The sequence below is a fragment of the Salvelinus alpinus genome, chromosome 17 (genome assembly GCF_045679555.1).
Source record: "Salvelinus alpinus chromosome 17, SLU_Salpinus.1, whole genome shotgun sequence".
Taxonomy (NCBI): domain Eukaryota; kingdom Metazoa; phylum Chordata; class Actinopteri; order Salmoniformes; family Salmonidae; genus Salvelinus; species Salvelinus alpinus.
The window spans coordinates 26,862,419-26,884,470 of record NC_092102.1 but is presented as its reverse complement, the minus strand read 5'-3'; the positions used below and the strand labels follow the sequence as shown (position 1 = coordinate 26,884,470).

Here is a 22,052-nt window from a genome sequence, read left to right as displayed (position 1 = left end):
TGGAAACAAGGAGCTCCTTCTGACACATGAGAATGCATGCATCACTTTTAGAATGCAGTTGTACTGTGCAAGCTTTGGCTAGTTTCCTCATTCTTGGCTAGTGGTTGGTGTCATGTTTTAATGAGCACAAAGGATCTGTCGTTCCTCCTCTTGTAAAAGCAGGAGTCCCAGCATGACTGGCATTGACACTGTCTCCCCCTCTCCCCATCCTCCTCCCATCCCCTTCTCAAATCTAGAAGCTTCCTAGAAGCTCAGCTTTATAACCCCTCTCTAGCGATTGTTAATATTTCACACTACCCCCACCCCCTTCCACCTCTCTCTCTCCCTATGTTGTGACTGCGGTAATGGGGGAGGGGTAGAGATGAAAAGCAGCAGATGGAAAACAAAAACCAAGAAGCACGTGTGTTCTGAATCAGAACATCTCTGCAGTTTTGGGGCATGAAGAATCTATCCCAAACCAACTAACAAAGCCCCACCCTGGTCCCTTATGTTTAGATCATATCTATGTATTGGTGTATTGGCACATTTGGCAATACTGATACGTGACTTGGCTGTGAGAGAGGTGTGGCCAATCTGAAGGGGCTGGCCTTCTTCTAATGGAAATAATTCATTATTCATGAGTATGTGCCAGTGCGAGAACCAATACACACATTGTGTGTATTAATGAAGACTGGGGCAGTACACTCCGACAGGAAGATCAGAAAACTCCCCTCCCTTCTCATATGCCCTACAGCATTCACCACCCCTAAGATAATGCTGGTCCTCACCCTACCCTTTAAAATCTTACTGAGTAGGTGTTACATTATTTACTGGTGTAAGGGCATGTGCATGCTTCCTCTGCTGAAAGGGATGGAGAAAAACTCTGCTTCTTTTTGGCTGGGAGGATTACGGTATACCACTTTGTTCGGCTCTGTCCCTGTGGAGGGAGGAGAGAATGATGCAGAGAGAGAGGAGAGAAGGCAGAGATTACTGCAGATCCACACATTCTTCCCTCCCATTCCTAGCCCCCTCTCCACTGAGGTAGTATTATAATTTCCTTTCCCTGCTCCACTCCATCTCTTGCTGGAATACCAAATCCGTTCTTCCTCTTCATTAACCCTAATCTATCTCCTTAATGCTGAGTGCTAAGCAGAGATGCATTGGATCCCATTTTTGCAGTCTTTGGTATGACTCGTCCGGAGATCAAACTCCCAACCTTCCAATCTCAGGGTGAACACTAACCACAAGCCCACTGAGTTGGTCCAGATCCTTTGTAACAGACAGTATAAAGACAATGCCACCAATCAAATTCTAACCTGTGGCTTTGTCTGGCTGAACCTGAATCAGACTTTGTTCTAGTGTGGGAGGTGAAACGGAGAAAGCGTCGCTCCCAAAAGAGGGGGAGATTGGAGAACAGCAGTTGGGGAGGTCGGGAGAGGGCCAGAGGAGGAGAGAAGCAGGTCTGAATGGAGAAAAGACTCAGCTGGCTCGATGGCGGGACAAATTCACCCAAAACCTGCAGATTGCCGGCCTGCTGCTGGAAAAGGTAACATATGATGTACACTAGATCACCTAGCTCAACAAGTAGTTAGATCTAGTGTTCCTACTTTCCCAATAACATTATATTTGCATGTTACCGTAGAGAGGACAATTGTTCCTTAATGCTGACAGTTCTATGGTCAGTCTAATAATGCTTATGTGGCATACTGTACTAAATAAATCATTATTTTGTGACTGTTCTGTAATGATTTTTTGGCATTAGGAGAAGACAGCGAGCGAGGAAAAAAATCCATCCATTATCTGAAACCATCCATTATCTGAAAATCCATCCATTATCACAAACCCCCTGGGATGTGTTGGTTTATTACGCAGAGGAGCTCATTCTAAGAGCGCCCCTACAGGTCAGTGCTAGTGCCAAATACAGTAGTATAGAATACGGTAATCCCAATACCATGGTGTGTTATGAAGAACATTGTTTTTGTGTCTCAGGCTCAACCAAACCCAGACTTCTATACATCTGACTGGATCCTTCGGAAGCTATGCATTCCCAACATCATGGCTGAGTCCGTGCCCAGCAGGCCACTGGACTACTACACTTGTGCCTTTCGCAAGTCAGCGGTCTAAGGCACTGCATCTCAGTGCTAGAGGCGTCACTACAAACACCCTGGTTCGAATCCAGGCTGTATCACAACCGGGCGTGATTGGGAATCCCATAGGGCGGCTCACAATTTGCCTGGGTTTGGCCGGTGTAGGCCGTCATTAAGAATAAGAATTTGTTCTTCGCTGACTTTCCTAGTTAAATAAAATAAAAATAAATCATCCCGGAAACTTCCTAATATAGGTTTTGATTGAGGATCCTCAAACTTTAGTTGAGCCACATTGCGTGCTGATCCTTATAGAGCTGTCTGTTACTGTATGTGTGCGAATGACTACAGGTTTAACCTGGCTCTGTTTGTCCCTTCTCAGGTTCCTTGGCTTTGAGGACCATGACACCTACTTCACTAACAGACAGAGACACCGTATAGTGAGTGCATCCATTTACTTTTTTATATCTTTACCCATGTGTTGTGTAACGATGGACGTACCCCAGATATACACCCAGAGCGTACAAAACATTAAGAACACCTTCCTAATATTGAGTTGCAACCCCCCTTTTTCCCTCAGAACAGCCTCAATTCAATGGGGCATGAACTCCAAAAGGTGTTTAAAGCGGTCGACTGGGATGCAGGCCAGTGGTGTAAAAGGTACCCAATTGTCATACTTGAGTAAATGTAAAGATACCTTCATAGAAAATGACTCAAGTAAAAGTCACCCAGAAAAATACTACTTGAGTAAAAGTCTAAAATGATTTAGTTTTAAATATAGTATAAATCATTTCAAATTGCTTATAGTAAGCAAATCGGACAGCACATTTTTTATTTTTTTTTATTTTTTACATTTACTGATAGCCAGGGGCACACTACAACACACGTACATTATTTACAAACGAAGCATTTGTGTTTAGTGAGTCCTCCAGATCAGAGGCAGTAGGAATGACCGGGGATGTTCTCTTGATATGTGAGTGAATTGGACCATTTTCCTGTATGGTTAACTTCTTATGGCTGCAATCCCGTAAACGGGATGATATGACAACAGCCAGTGAAAGTGCAGGGCGCCAAATTCAAACAACAGAAATCTCATAATTAAAATTAAATAATAATTAAAATGGTATTTAATTAAAATAATTAAAATGGTATTTTATACCATTTTAAAGGTAATCTTGTTGTTAATCCCACCAAAGTGTCCGATTTTCAAATAGGCTTTTCAGCGAAGCACCACAAACGATTATGTTAGGTCACCACCAACTCAACGAAAAATTCAGCCATTTTTCCAGCCAAAGAGTCGCAAAAAGCACAAATAGAGATAAAATTAATCACTAACCTTTGATGATCTTCATCAGATGACACTCATAGGACTTCATGTTACACAATACATATATGTCTTGTTCGATTAAGTTCATATTTATATCCAAAAACCTCAGTTTACATTGGTGCCATGTTCAGAAATGCCTACAAAATATCCGGAGAAATTGCAGAGAGCCACGTCAAATAACAGAAATACTCATCATAAACTTTGATGAAAGATACATGTTTTACATAGAATTAAAGATACACTTGTTCTTAATGCAACCGCTGTGTCAGATTTCAAAAAGCTTTATGGCAAAACACAATATTAAATAATCTGAAAACAGCCACAAAAGGAAGCCATACAGTTACCCGCCAACAAAACTCATAAAAAGCATTATAAATCTTCACTTACCTTTGCTGATTTTCGTCGGAATGCACTCCCAGGACTCCCACTTCCACAAGAAATGTTCGTTTTGTTCGGTAATGTCCATCATTTATGTCCAAATAGCTATTTTTGTTATCGTGTTTGGTAAACAAATCCAAAGTCAGGAAGCGCGTTCACTAAAAGCAGACGAAATGTCCAAAAGTTCCATAACAGTCAGTAGAAACATGTCAAACGATGTATTGAATCAAACTTTAGAATGTTTAACATAAATCTTGAATAACGTTCCAACCGGAGAATTACATTGACTTAAGATGAGCGATGGAACAGAGCTCCCTCTCATGTGAACGCGCATGGTCAAAGCATGGTCAGGTCATGGTAGACCTGACTAATTCCCCTCTCCTTCGGCCCCACTTCACAGTAGAGGCATCAGACAAGGTTCTACAGACTGTTGACATCTAGTGGAAGCCGTAGGAAGTGAAAACTCATCCATATCTCGCTGTGATTTCAATAGGATCTTGGTTGAAAATCGACCAGCCTCAGAATTCCCAATTCCTGTTTGGATTTTTTCTCAGGTTTTTGCCTGCCATATGAGTTCTGTTATACTCAGACATAATTCAAACAGTTTTAGAAACTTCAGAGTGTTTTCTATCCACTACTAATAATACTATGCATATTTTAGCATCTATGACTGAGGAGCAGGCCGTTTACTCTGGGCACCTCTGTGCACCTATCATCCAAGCTACTCAATACTGCCCCTGCAGCCATAAGAAGATAAAGATAGGGATTCTAAAGATCCAATAACATAGCGAAGGAAGAAAAGCATTGAGTCTCTTACAGGCCCAAAGACATTAGTGTAACTCTTCATGTTCATTGTGGATTAGTAATATCAATCACTGTACTGTATAAAAGCCAGAGAGACTCTGGTGATGTACTCTGTAGCAAGCAATCAAGGGATAATAATAATTCAAATGTGTCTGATATCGCACTCATTTCACTACTTTTGAGTGGTGAATTGTGTATGTGATTCTGTACCTGACTGTCCACAGCAAGGAGATCTGTAGCAGTGGGAACAGCTACCTGATGTGTCCTCTGTAAGACCTGCAAGCCCTGGAACTTGTCTGAGATCTGCCCCATGGCTAAGGTACTGTACTGTTTATATTTAGACCTAGGTCTCCTTTACAAATGTGCCCTGTATATGCCCAAACTATAACTATATATAAAACATCAAATCACCCAGAAAAACAGTTACATTCCTCCACAAATGAGTCCCAATCAATACTCTAAATTGCCCAAACGGAACCAGAACATCAAGATGAAATGTATTTAGAATTTTGTTCCAGGAATACGGTGCATTAAAACTAAAAGCAGATCTACCTAGCTCGGTGGAGACCCAAGGAACCTCGAGTTATCCAATCCTGTGAACTGGTTACGCAACTCTGGTGTCTATACTTCAACAGCAAAGTTAGATAAGACAGAATTTATGAAGTAGGGCCTAGTAAACAAAAAGGGAGTAATGTAGAGATCTATGGGTCTTTAGCGAAGTCCAGCCAACCTTTTGATACAGGATGCAGTGATGAGGTTCAAAACTGTCACCTGTCAACAAAACCAAGGGCACTATGGTAGATGGCATCCAAAGGTTTAAGCAGCTGCCCTTTTAATAAATAATATCACCATAATCAAGAACAGATAAAAAGGTTGACTGAATAATCTGCTTCCTACTACTTAGAGAAAGGCACAATCTGTTTCTGTAGAAAAATAACTACTTTAAATCTTAGCTTCTTAACCAGCTCATCTGTTTTTTAAATGTCAAATCCATATCAATCCAAATGCCTATAGTATTTATATTTACAGAAACACGTTCGATTGGAGAACCATCTAATGACTAGTAGTAATGTAGTTCATCTTTAACATTCTTACGAGAGTTTGAAAACAACATGTATTTTGTTTTGCCTGTATTAACCTCTAATTCCTCCCAAACCCGGATCCGGGAGCATCCCCCACAGTAAAAAAGCTGACTAGCATAGCCTAGCATAGCGTCACAAGTAAATACTAGCATCTAAATATCATTAAATCACAAGTCCAAGACACCAGATGAAAGATACACATCTTGTGAATCCAGCCATCATTTCTGATTTTTAAAATGTTTTACAGGGAAGACACAATATGTAAATCTATTAGCTAACCACGTTAGCAAAAGACACCACTTTTTTTACTCCACAAGTTTTTTACTCCATCAGTAGCCATCACTAATTCGACCAAATAAAGATATAAATAGCCACTAACCAAGAAACAACTTCATAAGATGTCAGTCTGATAACATATTTATTGTATAGCATATGTTTTTTTAGAAAAATGTGCATATTTCAGGTATAAATCACAGTTCTACATTGCAGCTGCAATCTGAAATAGTGCAGAAGCTGCCAGAATAATTACAGAGACCAACGTCAATACCTAATTACCAGTGGCGTGCCGTGGGCCTGGGGCCTAGGCCTTCAGTGAGGTACTACACAGTCCCACCCGAATTAATCCACCTCTTATTACCATCATTATGATGCCATGGCTCTAGACACTATACATTTAGACAGAAACGCAGTATAACCAGGCGTTGCGTCACCTTGAAATTGACAAATTGACATTTTTGGGTAAACAGTGTTTAACAGACAACTCAAGTTTGCAAAGCCAGTGTGGCTCCAAACACCAAATCGATCACTTGCAAATAATAGGCATTCCCAGCAGTACAGTTTGCAGTGCTTCTCGGAGCCTGTGAGCCATTGACAGCGCTCGTAGTTGAAACTTTGAAAGTGGCGAGCGAACGAACCCCTTTCCCGCCTGTGACAGGCTTTGTGGCGTCGGGCGACCTCTCCTTACAATGTCTAACTTTTCTTGAAAAGTTCGTCTTGAGAATGGCGTTATAATTATATCCTCGACCAAATCGATATCTTCTCCTCCTTCCGCCATTGTGGGTTGAAAAAACAGCTTAGTAGAACGCGAATTAATTCGTTTATCAAATTCAGTTTCCTAGATCTGCATAGACCTGCCCATAGGACCTGCCTCTCAATATTGGTAATCCAATCAAAAGACGTGCACGCACTACGCCTGCTAGCTGGCTCCTGTGTAACACTGGAGCCAGCCAGCAGGCGTACAATAGCCAACTCTAAAGCTGATTGGTTGACAATTTTAATTTCCATTCACTATAAGCTACAAGCGCCCGCACTGTTGATTCTGAAGGCCTGAGGGCAGATTTTAGACCCCTGGCAACACATGATGGCTGAATATGATTGGATAAAAGATCTAACATAAAGACCAGCCCTCCAAATCTCAACCTGGGGCTGGAAGCAGTGCAACCAAGAGGAAAGCTATGAAATGAAGAGTATAACTCTTACTCTGGGGAATAATTTAATACATATTTGTGGGAAAATATATTTAAAAAAAAAAAATTATATTCTGATGATGTTTAGGCCAGCAGAGAAGGCCTTGCAGGCCCTGACGGCCCACCACTGCTAATTACTCATCTTAAAACATTTCTAAAAAATACACAGCGTACAGCAAATGAAAGCCCAACATCTTGTGAATCCAGCCAATATGTCAGATTTTTTAAGTGTTTTACAGCGAAAACACAATATAGCATTATATTAGCTTAGCACAATAGCCAGAAACACAAGCAATTTACCAGCAGCACAGGTTAGCGATCGTAACAATACAGCAAAATATATATAATTTTTGACTAACCTTGATATACTTCGTCAGATGACAGTCCTGTAACATCATATTACACAATGCATATAGGTTTTGTTCGAAAATGTGCATATTTAGCAGCACAAATCGTGGTTATACAATGTGATCAGTGGCAACAGGTCATGCATTCTGGCCGGCGCCATCTTGGAAAGGCACCTAAGTTTACGATTATTTATCGATTAGATTGACAAAAAAATACAGGTAGGACAGCAAATGAAAGATGCATTAGTTATTAATGCAACCGCTGAGTTAGATTTTTAAAATTAACGTTACTAGACATACAGTGTGCGTTACAGCCAGACTAGTGCCGCAATAATGGCGGACAAATCCGTTTACATTTTTCCACATAAATACGGAATAACATCATAAATAGCTCTTACTTTTGGACGAGCTTCCATCAGAATCTTGGGCAAGGTGTCCTTTGTCCAAAATAATCGTTGCTTGGTTGTAAAACGTCGTCTTCAACTTCGGAATTAGCAGCTAACAATAGCTATGTGGCCACAACATGCCCAAATCCCCAAAACGCAATACTAAGGAAATTCCGGAAATAGCAATATACTCGCATAAACTGATATAACTCAGTTTAAAATAACTTCGTTATGATGTTTCTAACACCTATATCGAATTAAATTACAGACGGATATAGCTAAGGCCGATAACTGAGCGTTTCAAAATGCCATTCTGAGGTCTTGCTTTGCGCAATGACGGACGACGAAAAGAGAGCTCCCTTCGTTCCTTGGCCTTTTATAAGCTCTGAGAACTACGTAGACACTCCATTCCACTTCTCATTGGTTACTGACATCCAGGGGAAGGCGGGTGCAGTTCATGTCGACCCATAGGATACATACAGAGCTTTAAACTGATCTGAGAACAGAGCCTCGTTTTCAGACCTTCGCAGTTCCTGTCATGAATTTCGCTGCAGAAAGAGTTCTGGTTCACCCACAGACATAATTCAAACGGTTTTAGAAACTAGAGATTGTTTTCTATCCAATAGTAATAATAATATGCATATTGTACGAGCAAGAATTGAGTACGAGGCAGTTTAATTTGGGAACGATAAATGTCCAAGTTGAAACAGCACCCCCTGTAGTGTCAAGAGGTTTTTAAGCACAAGTTTTAAATCAAAAAGGGATTCCTGCATAGCTATAAAATCTGACCGTGTAAGGACCAACGCCAGAGACAAGAAGCAGGTACGGGGAGTCAACATTTAATGGAGAACAAACAAGACAGGCACAGTGTCAGTACACGGGCAAAACAACGACATTCGACAATCAATGCAGCAGCGGGGAACAGAGATGGGGAACTGACATATAGGGGAGGTAATAAACAGGTGATTGAGTCCAATAATACGCTGATGCGCGTGACTTGGAAAGGCAGGTGTGCGAAATGATGGTGGCAGGAGTGCGTAATGCTGAGGAGCCTGCAGAGGGGAACAGCGAGAGCAGGCATGACAGACTGTAGTTTTGACACATCCCGATCAACAGTCGGGGCAAAAGCATACATAATAGTATCATCCGCATATAGATTAAGTTTACAATTTTTAACAAATTGACGGATGGTGTTTAAATAGTGAAGATAGTGTACCACTTTTTGGGACCTACTATCATTGTGAATAAGCTTAGAAGTTCTTACATAGATGGATGCCGCTGAAATAAAATGGTGATTAAATACCTCAATTGATTGCATTCTTTTCGTAATTATGCCAACTAATTTGTTGTGGCAGAGAGGAGGAAGTAGAACCCATCAGGAATTTGACAGTTTTCCTGAATTTAGCAGGGTTCCCATTACAATCCGAAAGACCGGTTACATAATCAGATTTTAGACTTTTAGATTTTTCTTACACAATGACTCCTCAGTTGCTTAAAGCATGCCAGTCCAGGCCTAAGCTTGTGTTCCTGACCTTGACCCAAGCATCGTCTCTTTTATGAATGACTTCTGATAATTCCGAAGTGTACCAGTCATTCGATCTACATTTAACCCTCCATTTTTTGAAGGGAGCATGATTATCCAAAAATAGTATTGAAGACATCTGCAAAAAGGCTCAAAGATAAATCAGGTTCAGGGATAGGAAATACAATCAAGGTCAATAAAATAAAGATAATGTAAAAAAGCCTGTTCACTGAAGTTTTTAAAGTTCCTCTTTGATGTGACAAGGCTTAGTTTTTTTGTATTCTCACATCTCTGACACAAACAACTGGGTAATAATCACTAATGTCTTGGGTGAAGACACCAGTAGAAACATAATTCTCTGGTGTATTCGTTAGGATAAGATCAATCAGAGTTGACTTTGAAGGATCTTTAGGGTTGGGCAGTGTAGGCTTAGTCACCAGCTGGGTTAGGTTTAGATAATTACACATCGTTTAGATTGGGATTTTCTGGCTTCAGACAGACAATCATAATTTAGGTCACCCAAGGTAATAACTTCTGATTTAATAAACTAGTTAACTCCTCGAGTGCATAAAGGTTAGCGGTGGGAGGATGTTAGACCCCTATAACAGTTAGATTTTTCCCCAGACAAAGGCTTAAATATAGCAGCAAAACTATTTGGGGAAGGGAAATGGTTTTCAGTATAGAGACAGCGAAATGTTTGTCAGCTCTGAACACATTATAACACTCAATATAAAATATCAGAGTTCAGAATGTCCCCAGAGATCCAAGTTTCAGTCAATACCAGAATGTCCGGATTCATCTGCATAGCCCAGATTTTGATGTAATCCAGTTTAGGAAGTAAGCTCCTAATGTTCAGATGCATCAATCCAACTCAAACAAGCTATATTTAATAGGAAGTAACAAGGTATGAGTGACTGTCTGATGTGCTTATCTAAATCTTTTCAGAATACATACATTCACCTCTATGCCAAATGTGTTGCTTTTATCACATTAATGAACAATCGTTATGGATATTTTAGCTTAGCCGTTCCACTACTAATAAATCCATAGATGGCATGCCGTTGTGTGTAGGGTGCCGTCTCTGTGGTCACTAAAGATCCCATGGCACTTATCATAAGAGTAGGGGTGTTAACCCCGGTGTCCTGGCTAAATTCCCAATCTGACCTAATCACCTAATCATCCCCAGCTTCCAATCGGCTCATTCATCTGCCCTCCTCTCCTCTGTAACTATTCCACGGGTTGTTGCTTTAAATTAGAATGTGTTCTCAATCAACTTACCTGGTAAAATAAAAAATGTAAATACATGTGGTGTGTCTGTGTTGGCAGGTGGGCTAACTGTTTGACCACCCCTAGACAGTCTACTTCAGTGTGTTCATGTCGTTCTGGGCAGTCACCTTCCTGGAGTACTGAAAACGCAAGATGGCTACCCTGGTTCACCACTGGGACTGCATGGACTTCCAAGAGGAGGGGGTCTGGATTAGAGCCAATTCATTAAAGGACTTTCATTCATTTCAATTTCTATACTTTTGTAATTCTGTGATGTGTTACCATACATACTGTAAAAACAGAGCTCAGCGGTTAGCGGTCATCAGCTAACCTTAGCCTGGTCAACTCCTGCTAGTCTGCACAGCATGTTTCAACCCAGAGCTTACCGGACTGCTCTTTCTCCATCTCCGGTTTCCTACCGCAAGCTCTGAACCTTTTCACCTGGATCATCGCAGCTACCTAGCTGCTATCCGTGTGGCTACCCACCTGGCTAACGTCTCTGTCCCGAAGCAAGCACCAGTGAGCCTGGAACTAGCCTCGTGCTAGGCCCAGCCCCCGGCTAGCTTAAGAGGTCCATCAGCCACTCCTTGGGCTACAATGCATATTTTGCCAATTGGCCCGGACCCCTTTTACTGCCGACATGGAGCCCTGCCGATTCCACCACGACTGGTCTGCCGACGTAATCCGCCCGAGGGGTGTCAACAGGCTCCTCCGTCGCGACGTTCCCTGAAGGCCCATCCGCTAGCCGCGGCCCGCTAGCTGTCTAGAGCATATCGGACTGCTAGCTGAAGAGGACCATCAGCCAATTTCTTGGGCTACAATACCTATTTTGCCAATTGGCCTGGACCCTTTTACTGCCTGGTTCCCCTCTCTCCACTGGGATTCTCTGCCTCTAACCCTATTACAGGGGCTGAGTCACTGGCTTATTGGTGCTCTTCCATGCCGTCCCTAGGAGGGGTGCGTCACTTGAGTGGGTTGAGTCACTGACGTGATCTTCCTTTCTGGGTTGGCGCCCCCCCTTGGGTTGTGCCGTGGCGGAGATCTTTATGGGCTATACTCGGCCTTGTCTCAGGATGGTAAGTTGGTGGTTGAAGATATCCCTCTAGTGGTGTGGGGATGTGCTTTGGCAAAGTGGGCGGGGTTATATCCTGCCTGTTTGGCTCTGTCCGGGTGTATCATCGGATGGGGCCACAGTGTCTCCTGACCCCTCCTGTCTCATCCTCCAGTATTTATGCTGCAGTAGTTTATGTTGTCGGGGGGCTAGGGTCAGTCTGTTGTATCTGGAGTACTTCTCCTGTCTTATCCGGTGTCCTGTGTGAATTTAGGTATGCTCTCTCTAATTCTTTCTTTCTCTCTCTCGGAGGACCTGAGCCCTAGAACCATGCCTCAGGACTACCCGGCATGATGACTCCTTGCTGTCCCCAGTCCACCTGGACGTGATGCTGTTCCAGTTTCAACTGTTCTGCCTGCGGCTATGGAACCCTGACCTGTTCACCGGACGTGCTACCTGTCCCAGACCTGCTGTTTTCAACTCTCTAGAGACAGCAGGAGCGGTAGAGATACTCTCAATGATCGGCTATGAAAAGCCAACTGACATTTACTCCTGATGTGCTGACATTTACTCCTGAGGTACTGTGATTATTATTATTTGACCATGCCGGTCATTTATGAACATTTGAACATCTTGGCCATGTTCTGTTATAATCTCCACCCGGCACAGCCAGAAGAGTACAGGCCACCCCTCATAGCCTGGTTCCTCTCTAGGTTTCTTCCTAGGTTTTGGCCTTTCTAGGGAGTTTTTCCTAGCCACCGTGCTTCTACACCTGTATTGCTTGCTGTTTGGGCTTTTAGGCTGGGTTTCTGTACAGCACTTTGAGATATCAGCTGATGTAAGAAGGGCTATATAAATAAATTTGATTTGATACACGGAGCCCTGCCAATTCAACACGACTGGTCTGCCGACGTAACCGTCCGAGGGAGCTACAACAGACTTTCTTCCGTCGCGACGTCCCCCTTCTGCTATCCCCGGCCCGCTAGCTGTCTGAATCGCCGTGTCTCATGCTCGCCTAGCCTCCAACTGGTCCCTATGATCAGTCGGCTACGCATGCCTCTCCCCAATGTCAATATGTCTTGTCCATTGCTGTTTTGGTTAGTGATTATTGTCTTATTTCACTGTAGAGACTCCAGCCCTGCCTAATATGCCTTAGCTAGCCCTTTTGTTTCACCTCCCACACATGCGGTGATCTCACATGTTCTAAATTATGTCTCTAGAGACACAACCTCTCTCATCGTCACGCAATGCCTAGGTTTACCTCCACTGTATTCACATCCTACCATACCCTTGTCTGTACATTATGCCTTGAATCTATTCTTCCACGCCCAGAAACCTGTTCCCTTTACTCTCTGTTCTGAACGCACTAGACGACCAGTCCTTATAGCTTTTAGCCGTACCCTTATCCTACTCCTCCTCTGTTCCTCTGGTGATGTAGAGGTTAATCCAGGCCCTGCAGTGCCTAGCTCCACTCCCATTCCCCAGGCGCTCTCATTTGTTGATTTCTGTAACCATAAAAGCCTTGGTTTCATGCATGTTAACATTAGAAGCCTCCTCCCTAAGTTTGTTTTACTCACTGCTTTAGCACACTCTGCCAACCCGGATGTCCTAGCCGTGTCTGAATCCTGGCTTAGAAAGGCCACCAAAAATGCTGAAATTTCCATCCCTAACTATAACACTTTCCGACAAGATAGAACTGCCAAAGGGGGTGGAATTGCAATCTACTGCAATGACAGCCTGCAGAGTTCTGTCATACTATTCAGGTCTGTGCCCAAACAATTCGAGCTTCTACTTCTAAAAATCCACCTTTGCAGAAACAAGTCTCTCACTGTTGCCGCTTGTTATAGACCACCTTCTGTCCCCAGCTGTGCCCTGGACACCATATGTGAATTGATTGCCCCCCATCTATCTTCAAAGCTCGTACTGTTAGGTGACCTAAACTGGGACATGCTTAACACCCCGGCTGTCCTACAGTCTAAGCTAGATGCCCTCAATCTCACACAAATTATCAATGAACCTACCAGGTACAACCCCAAATCTGTAAACACGGGCACCCTCATAGATATCATCCTGACCAACCTGCCCTCTAAATACACCTCTGCTGTCTTCAACCAGGATCTCAGTGATCACTGCCTCATTGCCTGTGTCCGTAATGGGTCTGCGGTCAAGCGACCACCCCTCATCACTGTCAAACGCTCCCTAAAACACTTCAGCGAGCAGGATGCCTGGTTATTCTTTAAAAGTGCTTTCCTCACCATCTTAAATAAGCATGCCCCATTAAAAAACATTATACCAGGAACAGATATAGCCCTTGGTTCACTCCAGACCTGACTGCCCTTGACCAGCACAAAAACATCCTGTGGCGTACTGCATTAGCATCGAATAGCCCCCGTGATATTCAGCTTTTCAGGGAAGTTAGGAACCAATATACACAGGCAGTTAGGAACGCAAAGGCTAGCTTTTTCAAACAGAAATGTGCATCCTGTAGCACAAACTCCAAACAGTTCTGGGACACTGAAGTCCATGGAGAATAAGAGCACCTCCTCCCAGCTGCCCACTGCACTGAGGCTAGGAAACACTGTCACCACCGATAAATCCACGATAATTGAGAATTTCAATAAGCATTTTTCTACGGCTGGCCATGCTTTCCACCTGGCTACCCCTACCCCAGTCAACAGCCCTGCCCCCCCCACAGCAACTTGCCCAAACCTCCCCCATTTCTCCTTCACCCAAATCCAGATAGCTGATGTTCTGAAAGAGTTGCAAAATCTGGACCCATACAAATCAGCTGGGCTAGACAACCTGGACCTTCTCTTTCTGAAATGATCTGCCGTAATTGTTGCAACCCCATTACTAGCCTGTTCAACCTCTCTTTCGTATCGTCTAAGATCCCCAAAGATTGGAACGCTGCCGCTACTTCAAAGGGGGAGACACTCTACACCCAAACTGTTACAGACCTATATCTATTCTACCCTGCCTTTCTAAGGTCTTCGAAAGCCAAGTTAACAAACAGATCACCGACCATTTCGAATCCCACCGTACCTTCTCCGCTATGCAATCTGGTTTCCGAGCTGGTCATGGGTGCACCTCAGCCACGCTCAAGGTCCTAAACGATATCATAACCGCCATCGATAAAATAATACTGTGCAGCCGTATTCAACGACCTGGCCAAGGCTTTCTCATCAGACTTGGTTTCTCAAACTACTGCCTCGCCTGGTTCACCAACTACTTCTCAGATAGAGTTCAGTGTGTCAAATCGGAGGGCCTGTTGTCCGGACCTCTGGCAGTCTAAGGGGGTGCCACAGGGTTCAATTCTCTGGCCGACTCTTTTCTCTGTATACATCAATGATGTCGCTCTTGCTGCTGGTGATTCTCTGATCCACCTCTACGCAGACGACACCATTCTGTATACTTCTGGCCCTTCTTTGGACACGGTGTTAACTAACCTACAGACGAGCTTCAATACCATACAACTCTCCTTCCGTGGCCTCCAACTGCTCTTAAATGCAAGTAAAACTAAATGCATGCTCTTCAACCGATCGCTGCCCGCCCATCCAGCATCACTACTCTGGACGGTTCTGACTTAGAACATGTGGACAATTACAAATACCTAGGTGTCTGGTTAGACTGTAAACTCTCCTTCCAGACTCACATTAAGCATCTCCAATCCAAAGTTAAATCTAGAATTGGCTTCCTATTTTGCAACAAAGCATCCTTCACTCATGCTGCCAAACATACCCTCGTAAAACTGACCATCCTACCGATCCTCGACTTCGGCGATGACATTTACAAAATAGCCTCCAATACCCTACTCAATAAATTGGATGCAGTCTATCACAGTGCCATCCGTTTTGTCACCAAAGCCCCATATACTACCCACCACTGCGACCTGTACGCTCTCGTTGGCTGGCCCTCGCTTCATACTCGTCGCCAAACCCACTGGCTCCAGGTCATCTACAAGACCCTGCTAGGTAAAGTCCCCCCTTATCTCAGCTCGCTGGTCACCATAGCAGCACCCACCTGTAGCACGCGCTCCAGCAGGTATATCTCTCTGGTCATCCCCAAAACCAACTCCTCCTTTGGCCGCCTCTCCTTCCAGTTCTCTGCTGCCAATGACTGGAACGAACTACAAACATCTCTGAAACTGGAAACACTTATCTCCCTCACTAGCTTTAAGCACCAGCTGTCAGAGCAGCTCACAGATTACTGCACCTGTACATAGCCCATCTATAATTTAGCCCAAACAACTACCTCTTCCCCTACTGTATTTATTTATTTATTTAGCTCCTTTGCACCCCATTATTTATATTTCTACTTTGCACATTCTTCCACTGCAAATCTACCATTCCATTGTTTTACTTGCTATATTGTATTTACTTCGCCACCATGGCCTTTTTTTGCCTTTACCTCATTTGCTCACATTGTATATAGACTTATTTTTCTACTGCATTATTGACTGTATGTTTGTTTTACTCCATGTGTAACTCTGTGTTGTTGTATGTGTCGAACTGCTTTGCTTTATCTTGGCCAGGTCGCAATTGTAAATGAGAACTTGTTCTCAACTTGCCTACCTGGTTAAATAAAGGTGAAATAAATAAATAAACAAAACAAAAATATCATGTGACCTGACCAGTTAACATTCAAAAACCCTCCTTATAGACTAATGCAGAAAGCCCGAAGTTGTTCCTAGCCAGGCCACACAGTCAGGGAAAACGTTGCACCCTAGTGATACAGAAAGGATGCCATTTTAGTGAACTGTATTTGAATGTGGATAAGGTGTAGTTGGACTAATGTTAATCTTATTCACCTCACTCCTCTTTCCTCTGTCTACCCTTGTCTGTCCCCAGTTGCGTGTGGTGATGATCTTCCTGGTGACAGTGATCATGTACCGTGGGATAGTGAGTGTGATGATGTACCGCACAGGCGGCGTTGTGCTGCACACTCAGGTACAGTACAATACACTCTGCTCTGATGAATAAAGCTGCTGACACTGGATCAGAAAACCCTTCAAAACACCTGACAACGGGTGACATCCTCCATTTAGCTAATGCCAGCAGATACGTTAGCTCAGATTGATACATTAGCTCAAGTTTGCTGTGTGTGCGTGTGTGTGTGTGTTCCCTCAGGCAGGGAACATTGCCAATATCTCCAGCAGTTTGGTGAATCTGGCCCTGATTCTGCTGATGGGGCAGGTTTATACTGCGTTGGGACTGCAGCTCACTAAATGGGGTAAGAACACAGACCTCAGCCACATCCCTGTCTGCCTCAGCCAATACACTACCAATCAATACATCTACCTACAGGGAAATCTACTTCCTTGGGCTTTGATTAAGCGTCTGCGTCTATCACAGTGGCCTCAAAGAGAAAACGTTGTCTATCAAATAAGTGTGAAGACTATTTAAACACTTAGCAGTATATTGAAAGTGAAGGTGTATTGTCCAAGATTCAAATGCCATTACAGTACAGCAGATACATTTTGTTACATTTTGTGCATTTCATGTATAATCTTACCCTCAAAGGTCTTTACCTTTCTCTCATGGATTAAGATTTGTTGAAAGATTTTTTACGGATTGATTTGATTGGTTTTTGGATGTTTGGACAGAGATGCACAGAACATAGACCCAGTATGAAGACGCGTTTACCTTCAAGGTGTTTGTGTTCCAGTTTGTCAACTTCTACTCCTCTCCCTTCTATGTGGCATTTTTCCAAGGGAAGGTGAGAATGGAAGGTACTGTTTATTATTGGATGATGCTACTGGTATCTGGCTGGTTTGACACTCCTGAAATAGACCAACCAGTTGTATCTATTCCAATGGCAGGTTTGTGGGTTATCCTGGACACTATGGTACCTTGCTTGGTATGAGAAATGAAGATGTTTTCAGAAATGACAACCCATATTTGCATACACAGAACACATACAGACCTTTTCACGTTACCAGAATATTTATGTTGGGTGGATTTATTTTTGTCTCTCTACTTTGTGTGTGTGTGGTCCAGGGGGTTGTCTCATTGAACTGGCTGAGCAGCTCTTCATCATCATGGTGGGGAAACAGTAATGTTCAGGAGTTTGTCATCCCGTAGGTTTCCTCCCTGACTCTCCTACTATTAAATTCTAGTTTCCACTTAGGTCGAATTTTCACTTATCCTAACATTGACATAATTGGATTACTAAGTGAAATTAGACTTAAGTGTAGGATTCGCCCCTCACTGATTCTGTCATCCTTTATCCAGCTATAGTGGTGGTGCTGTAGGTGCTGAACAATGCTCTCAACTGTAGTGGTGGTGTTGTAAGTGCTGAACAATGTTCTAAGCTATAGTGGTGGTGCTGTAGGTGCTGAACAATGCTCTCAGCTATAGTGGTGGTGCTGTAGGTGCTGAACAATGCTGTCAGCTATAGTGGTGGTGCTGTCGGTGCTGAACAATGCTTTCAGCTATATTGGTGGTGCTGTCTGCTGTAGGTGCTGAGAAATCCCTCTCAATTTGATTGTTCTTACACCCCTCTTCTCTCATTCTCTCCTCTCCTGTCCTCTTCTCTTCCTGTCCTCCTCTCCTCAGTAAGGTGAAGGCATGGCAACAGAAGAGGGCGCTGAATAAGGTGTGCGGAACACAGGCATCCCAGGAGCCTCGGCGGTGGGAGGAGGACTATCAACTGGTGGAGTGTAAGGGCCTGTTTGAAGAGTACCCCTCATTTCACCCTCCTCGGTAAGGTGGCTAACCTCTGACATTCTCCATCTGTCCCACAGTGCTCCAGTTTGGCTTCATCACCATCTTTGTGACGGCGTTCCTCCTGGCGCCGCTCTTTGCCCTGCTCAACAACTGGGCCGAGATGCGCCTGGACGCCCACAAGTTTGTGTGCGAGTACAGGAGGCCCGTGGCTGAGCGTGCGCAGAACATCGGCGTGTGGTTCAACATCCTGGAGACCTCTCCGTCATCATCATTATCCGTCATCATCATTCTGTGCGACCCAGACTGAGGGAGAATCACTGTACTGCTAACTGCTGGACCGGTTCCATTTCACGTCGATACAATGTGATCCATGTGCGCTGTTGGCCAGAGAACTGATCTCTCTGCCTGTCTGTCTGCCTTCTCCCCGCCTGCCCTGGTCAGTCTCTCCCATTCTTGTACAGGTGCCCTTGCCACTCTCTCTCTCTCGTTTTATTGATCAGCGGTTGGACTATTTGATTAGTGACTTTTAGGGCAATAAACAAACATGATGCTGTTGTTCATTTTGCTGGTGTCTACCCTTGGCTTTTACAATGTTACCGATACTTTTCGAGCCCGTTGCACTGTCAATGAGGAAATATATGATTGTTTCTCCCTCGAGTATTGTGAGAAACCCCACGCTTGCTCCGGAAATGCATGTGAGAACTATGCACATTTCTCCCAAACAATATGGGAGAAATGGGACTCTTGCTCTTACATGTCAGGACTGTTCTCTTGGTACTTAACCATGTCTCTGGACTTCACACATCTCCTGAAATATGTGGTGTTAAAGACTGGTGACTATGGATTCTCCTTCAAGTGCTGTCTGTCAATCCAAATGTTGTAACCCTCGATCTAGACTTGTCATTATCTTGCTGCTTCTATTGTCTGGAAATGTGCAGTCTAACCCAGGTCCTGACATTCTTACCCCTGCTGAATTAAGTAGTCAGAGTGGCCTGAAGTTTTTGCAAATGAAGTCTTCTGCTGAAGCTTGATTTTTGTGAAAATATGGATAAAAACTGCCGACCCTGATGTATTTATGCTTTCTGAAACCTGGCTTAAAAAATCTATTACAGACAGAAATATTGGCATAAATGGTTACAATGTTTTTCGTACAGATCATACATCTAAGGCTGGTGGTGTTGCTGTATACGCAAAAGACAAGTTCTCGGTGGTCGTTCTGACTTCTGTTACTAAACCTAAGCAATTTGAATATCTGTCTTTGAACCTAAATCTTGGCTCATCTTTAAATATTGTTGTATCTTGTTGTTATAGACTTCCATCTGTTACTGTTGGCTCTCTGGATTGTACTTTCGAATTGTTATCACAGAATGTAAATTCTGAGTTTGTCCTGATGGGTGATCTGAATCAGGACTGGTTAACATCTAGCTCTGATCAACTCAATATTCTATGCAATACCTATAATCTCACTAAGATTGTCAACAGTGTAACGAGGTTGAGTATAAAATATCCTCTGAAATCTTTGATTGGTTTGATCTTAACCAATACTCCTCATCGTTTTAATGCTTCTGGTATTTTTGCAAATTACATAAGTGATCACTCTGCTATTGCATGTGTGAGAGATCGTAAAATTCCTAAAATCTCCACCTGTTATTACGAAAAGAAACTGGAAGCAGTTTGATATTCAAGGTTTTTTACATGCTGTATCTAGCATGGAATGGAATTGATCCCTGGTGTTGAACTAGCCTTTTCTTACTTCCACAACACATTCCAGGATGTATGCAATAGGCCCCTTTTTTTTAAATTCAGGATTAAGGGCAGAGAGAACCCTTGGTTTACTAAGGAACTTACAAAAATCATAAGGGAACGAAATGCTATGTTGGTTAAAGCAAGAGGGACTGGTTTGGCAGATGATTGGATGGATTTTAAACGTCTTCGAAATATGGGTGTGGCTATGATCCGTAAATTGAAAACAGACCACTATCTGAAATCTACTTCACATAGTTTAAATAATCCATCCAAATTTTGGCAAGTAGTGAAGGGTTTGGAGTGCAAAAAGATACACAGCTTTCCAAACAGTTGTTGGTAGACACACAGATTGTAACTGAGAGAACCTCCATTCTGAAAGCCCTGAATCAGCCTTTTTTAGATGCAGGCACTTTATTTGAAAAGGTCAAAGGTATAATTGAGCCCCCTATGAATTTACCTGACACCCCTGTGCACTCCTTCACCAGGTTCTCATTTTCATCCTTTTCTGTTTCAGAAGTGTGTAAAGCCCTGAAAGAAATTGATGGGAAAAATCTGTTTCCTACACCTAGCTGCAGACATCATTGCTCCCCCTTAACATGTATTTTTAACCTCACACTTGATGTTAAGGAAATCCCCAAGTTATGGAAATCTGCTTTTGTACTGCCTCTCCTGAAAGGTGGAGATCCTTCGCTACTTGACAACTATCGACCCATATCAAAATTATCTGTACTGTCAAAGGTACTGGAGTCCTTTAGTTAGTAGGCAGCTAAAGGCCTACTTCCAAGACAACAACATCTTAAATGGAATGCAATCAGGTTTTAGGTCTGGCCACAACACTGTTTCAGCAACATTGAAGGTTTTAAATGACATCCACTGTGCTCTTGATAAGAAGTTACATTGTGTGTGTGTCTTTATTGATTTGTCGAAGGCTTTTGACACCGTGGACCATGCTGTGTTAGTGCAAAGGTTAAAATGTTGTGGAATGTTACTGGTCATGCTCTAGTTTATAAGCAGTTACTGGTCATGCTCTAGTTTATAAATATATATTTATATATATTATATATATATAATATATATATATTTATGCCTCAACCACTACCCTGATTCAGTGTATCATGCAGCCCTCAGGTTCATTACAAATCAAAAACGTCTAACACATCATTGTGATCTCTACAGCGCTGTTGGCTGGTCGTCATTGACCTTGCGTAGGCTTAAACACTGGTATACACTGATTTATAAGGCCATATTGGGTAAAATGCCATTTTATCTCTGTTCTTTTTTAGTCAGGTCGGTAAATAAATATTGATTACGGTCCCATTCTGATTTGCTTCTAACAGTACCAAAAATTAGAACAGGTCATGGTAGAAATAGTTTTAGTTACTTAGCTCCGTGGTCCTGGAATTCTCTCCTGAACATTTAAAAATGTGATGATCTAGTATCATTGGTGGAGTTTAAATACTTGATCGATGTATATATCATAGAAGAGTGTAATTGTTTTTAGGCCAGCTGTTTTTAGTAAAGACTTTTGTGTTTTTAACGTAAAATGTTTTTGTTGTACTGTATGTGTGTTTATAGTTTTGTTTGCTGTTGTTTTAGTGTATGTAAGTTGTTTTGTCTGAAACGTTGTTCCCCCTGCTGCTATTGGATCAGGTCTCTCTTGGAAAAGAGATGTTATCTCAGTGAGAAAAACCTGTATAAATAAAGGTCAAATTAAAAAAATCAATGTGAGTCGCGTAGTGATGACCTCATCACCAGTGTTCTGTATTTCTTTCAATTCCAAAATTGGTCTGGAAATATTTGGTCTGAAAACATCTTGATAAAGTTACATTTTGTAATGTCCTTTTAAGCAGTATATTGAAAGGATTATAATATTATTATGTCGTGTTTTTATCATTTCTGTTCATTTTAATTTACTGTACCATCTAAAATTATTTTGTATGTCAATCTAC

The 22,052-nt window shown here is 42.7% G+C and overlaps 1 protein-coding gene across 1 annotated transcript; it reads left to right on the top strand.

The window, feature by feature from the left end:
* Positions 1–3: 3 nt before the first annotated feature.
* On the top strand, positions 4–21,806 carry ano11 (anoctamin 11). Its single transcript, XM_071348269.1, has 9 exons — positions 4–1,525; positions 1,742–1,880; positions 1,969–2,503; positions 2,644–2,723; positions 4,797–4,891; positions 16,540–16,638; positions 16,819–16,921; positions 18,247–18,350; positions 18,435–21,806. The coding sequence occupies exons 7-9, from the start codon at positions 16,917–16,919 to the stop codon at positions 18,662–18,664; spliced, it is 339 nt and encodes a 112-aa protein (XP_071204370.1). The 5' UTR covers positions 4–1,525; positions 1,742–1,880; positions 1,969–2,503; positions 2,644–2,723; positions 4,797–4,891; positions 16,540–16,638; positions 16,819–16,916; the 3' UTR covers positions 18,665–21,806.
* The last annotated feature ends 246 nt before the right edge of the window (positions 21,807–22,052 follow it).

What these genes read in the sequence shown, in the direction of transcription:
- ano11 (XM_071348269.1), top strand. An exon ending in GGACTATCAACTGGTGGAGT is followed by an intron (nt 18,351 to 18,434) that starts GTAAGGGCCTGT and finishes TCTGTCCCACAG; the next exon opens with TGCTCCAGTTTGGCTTCATC.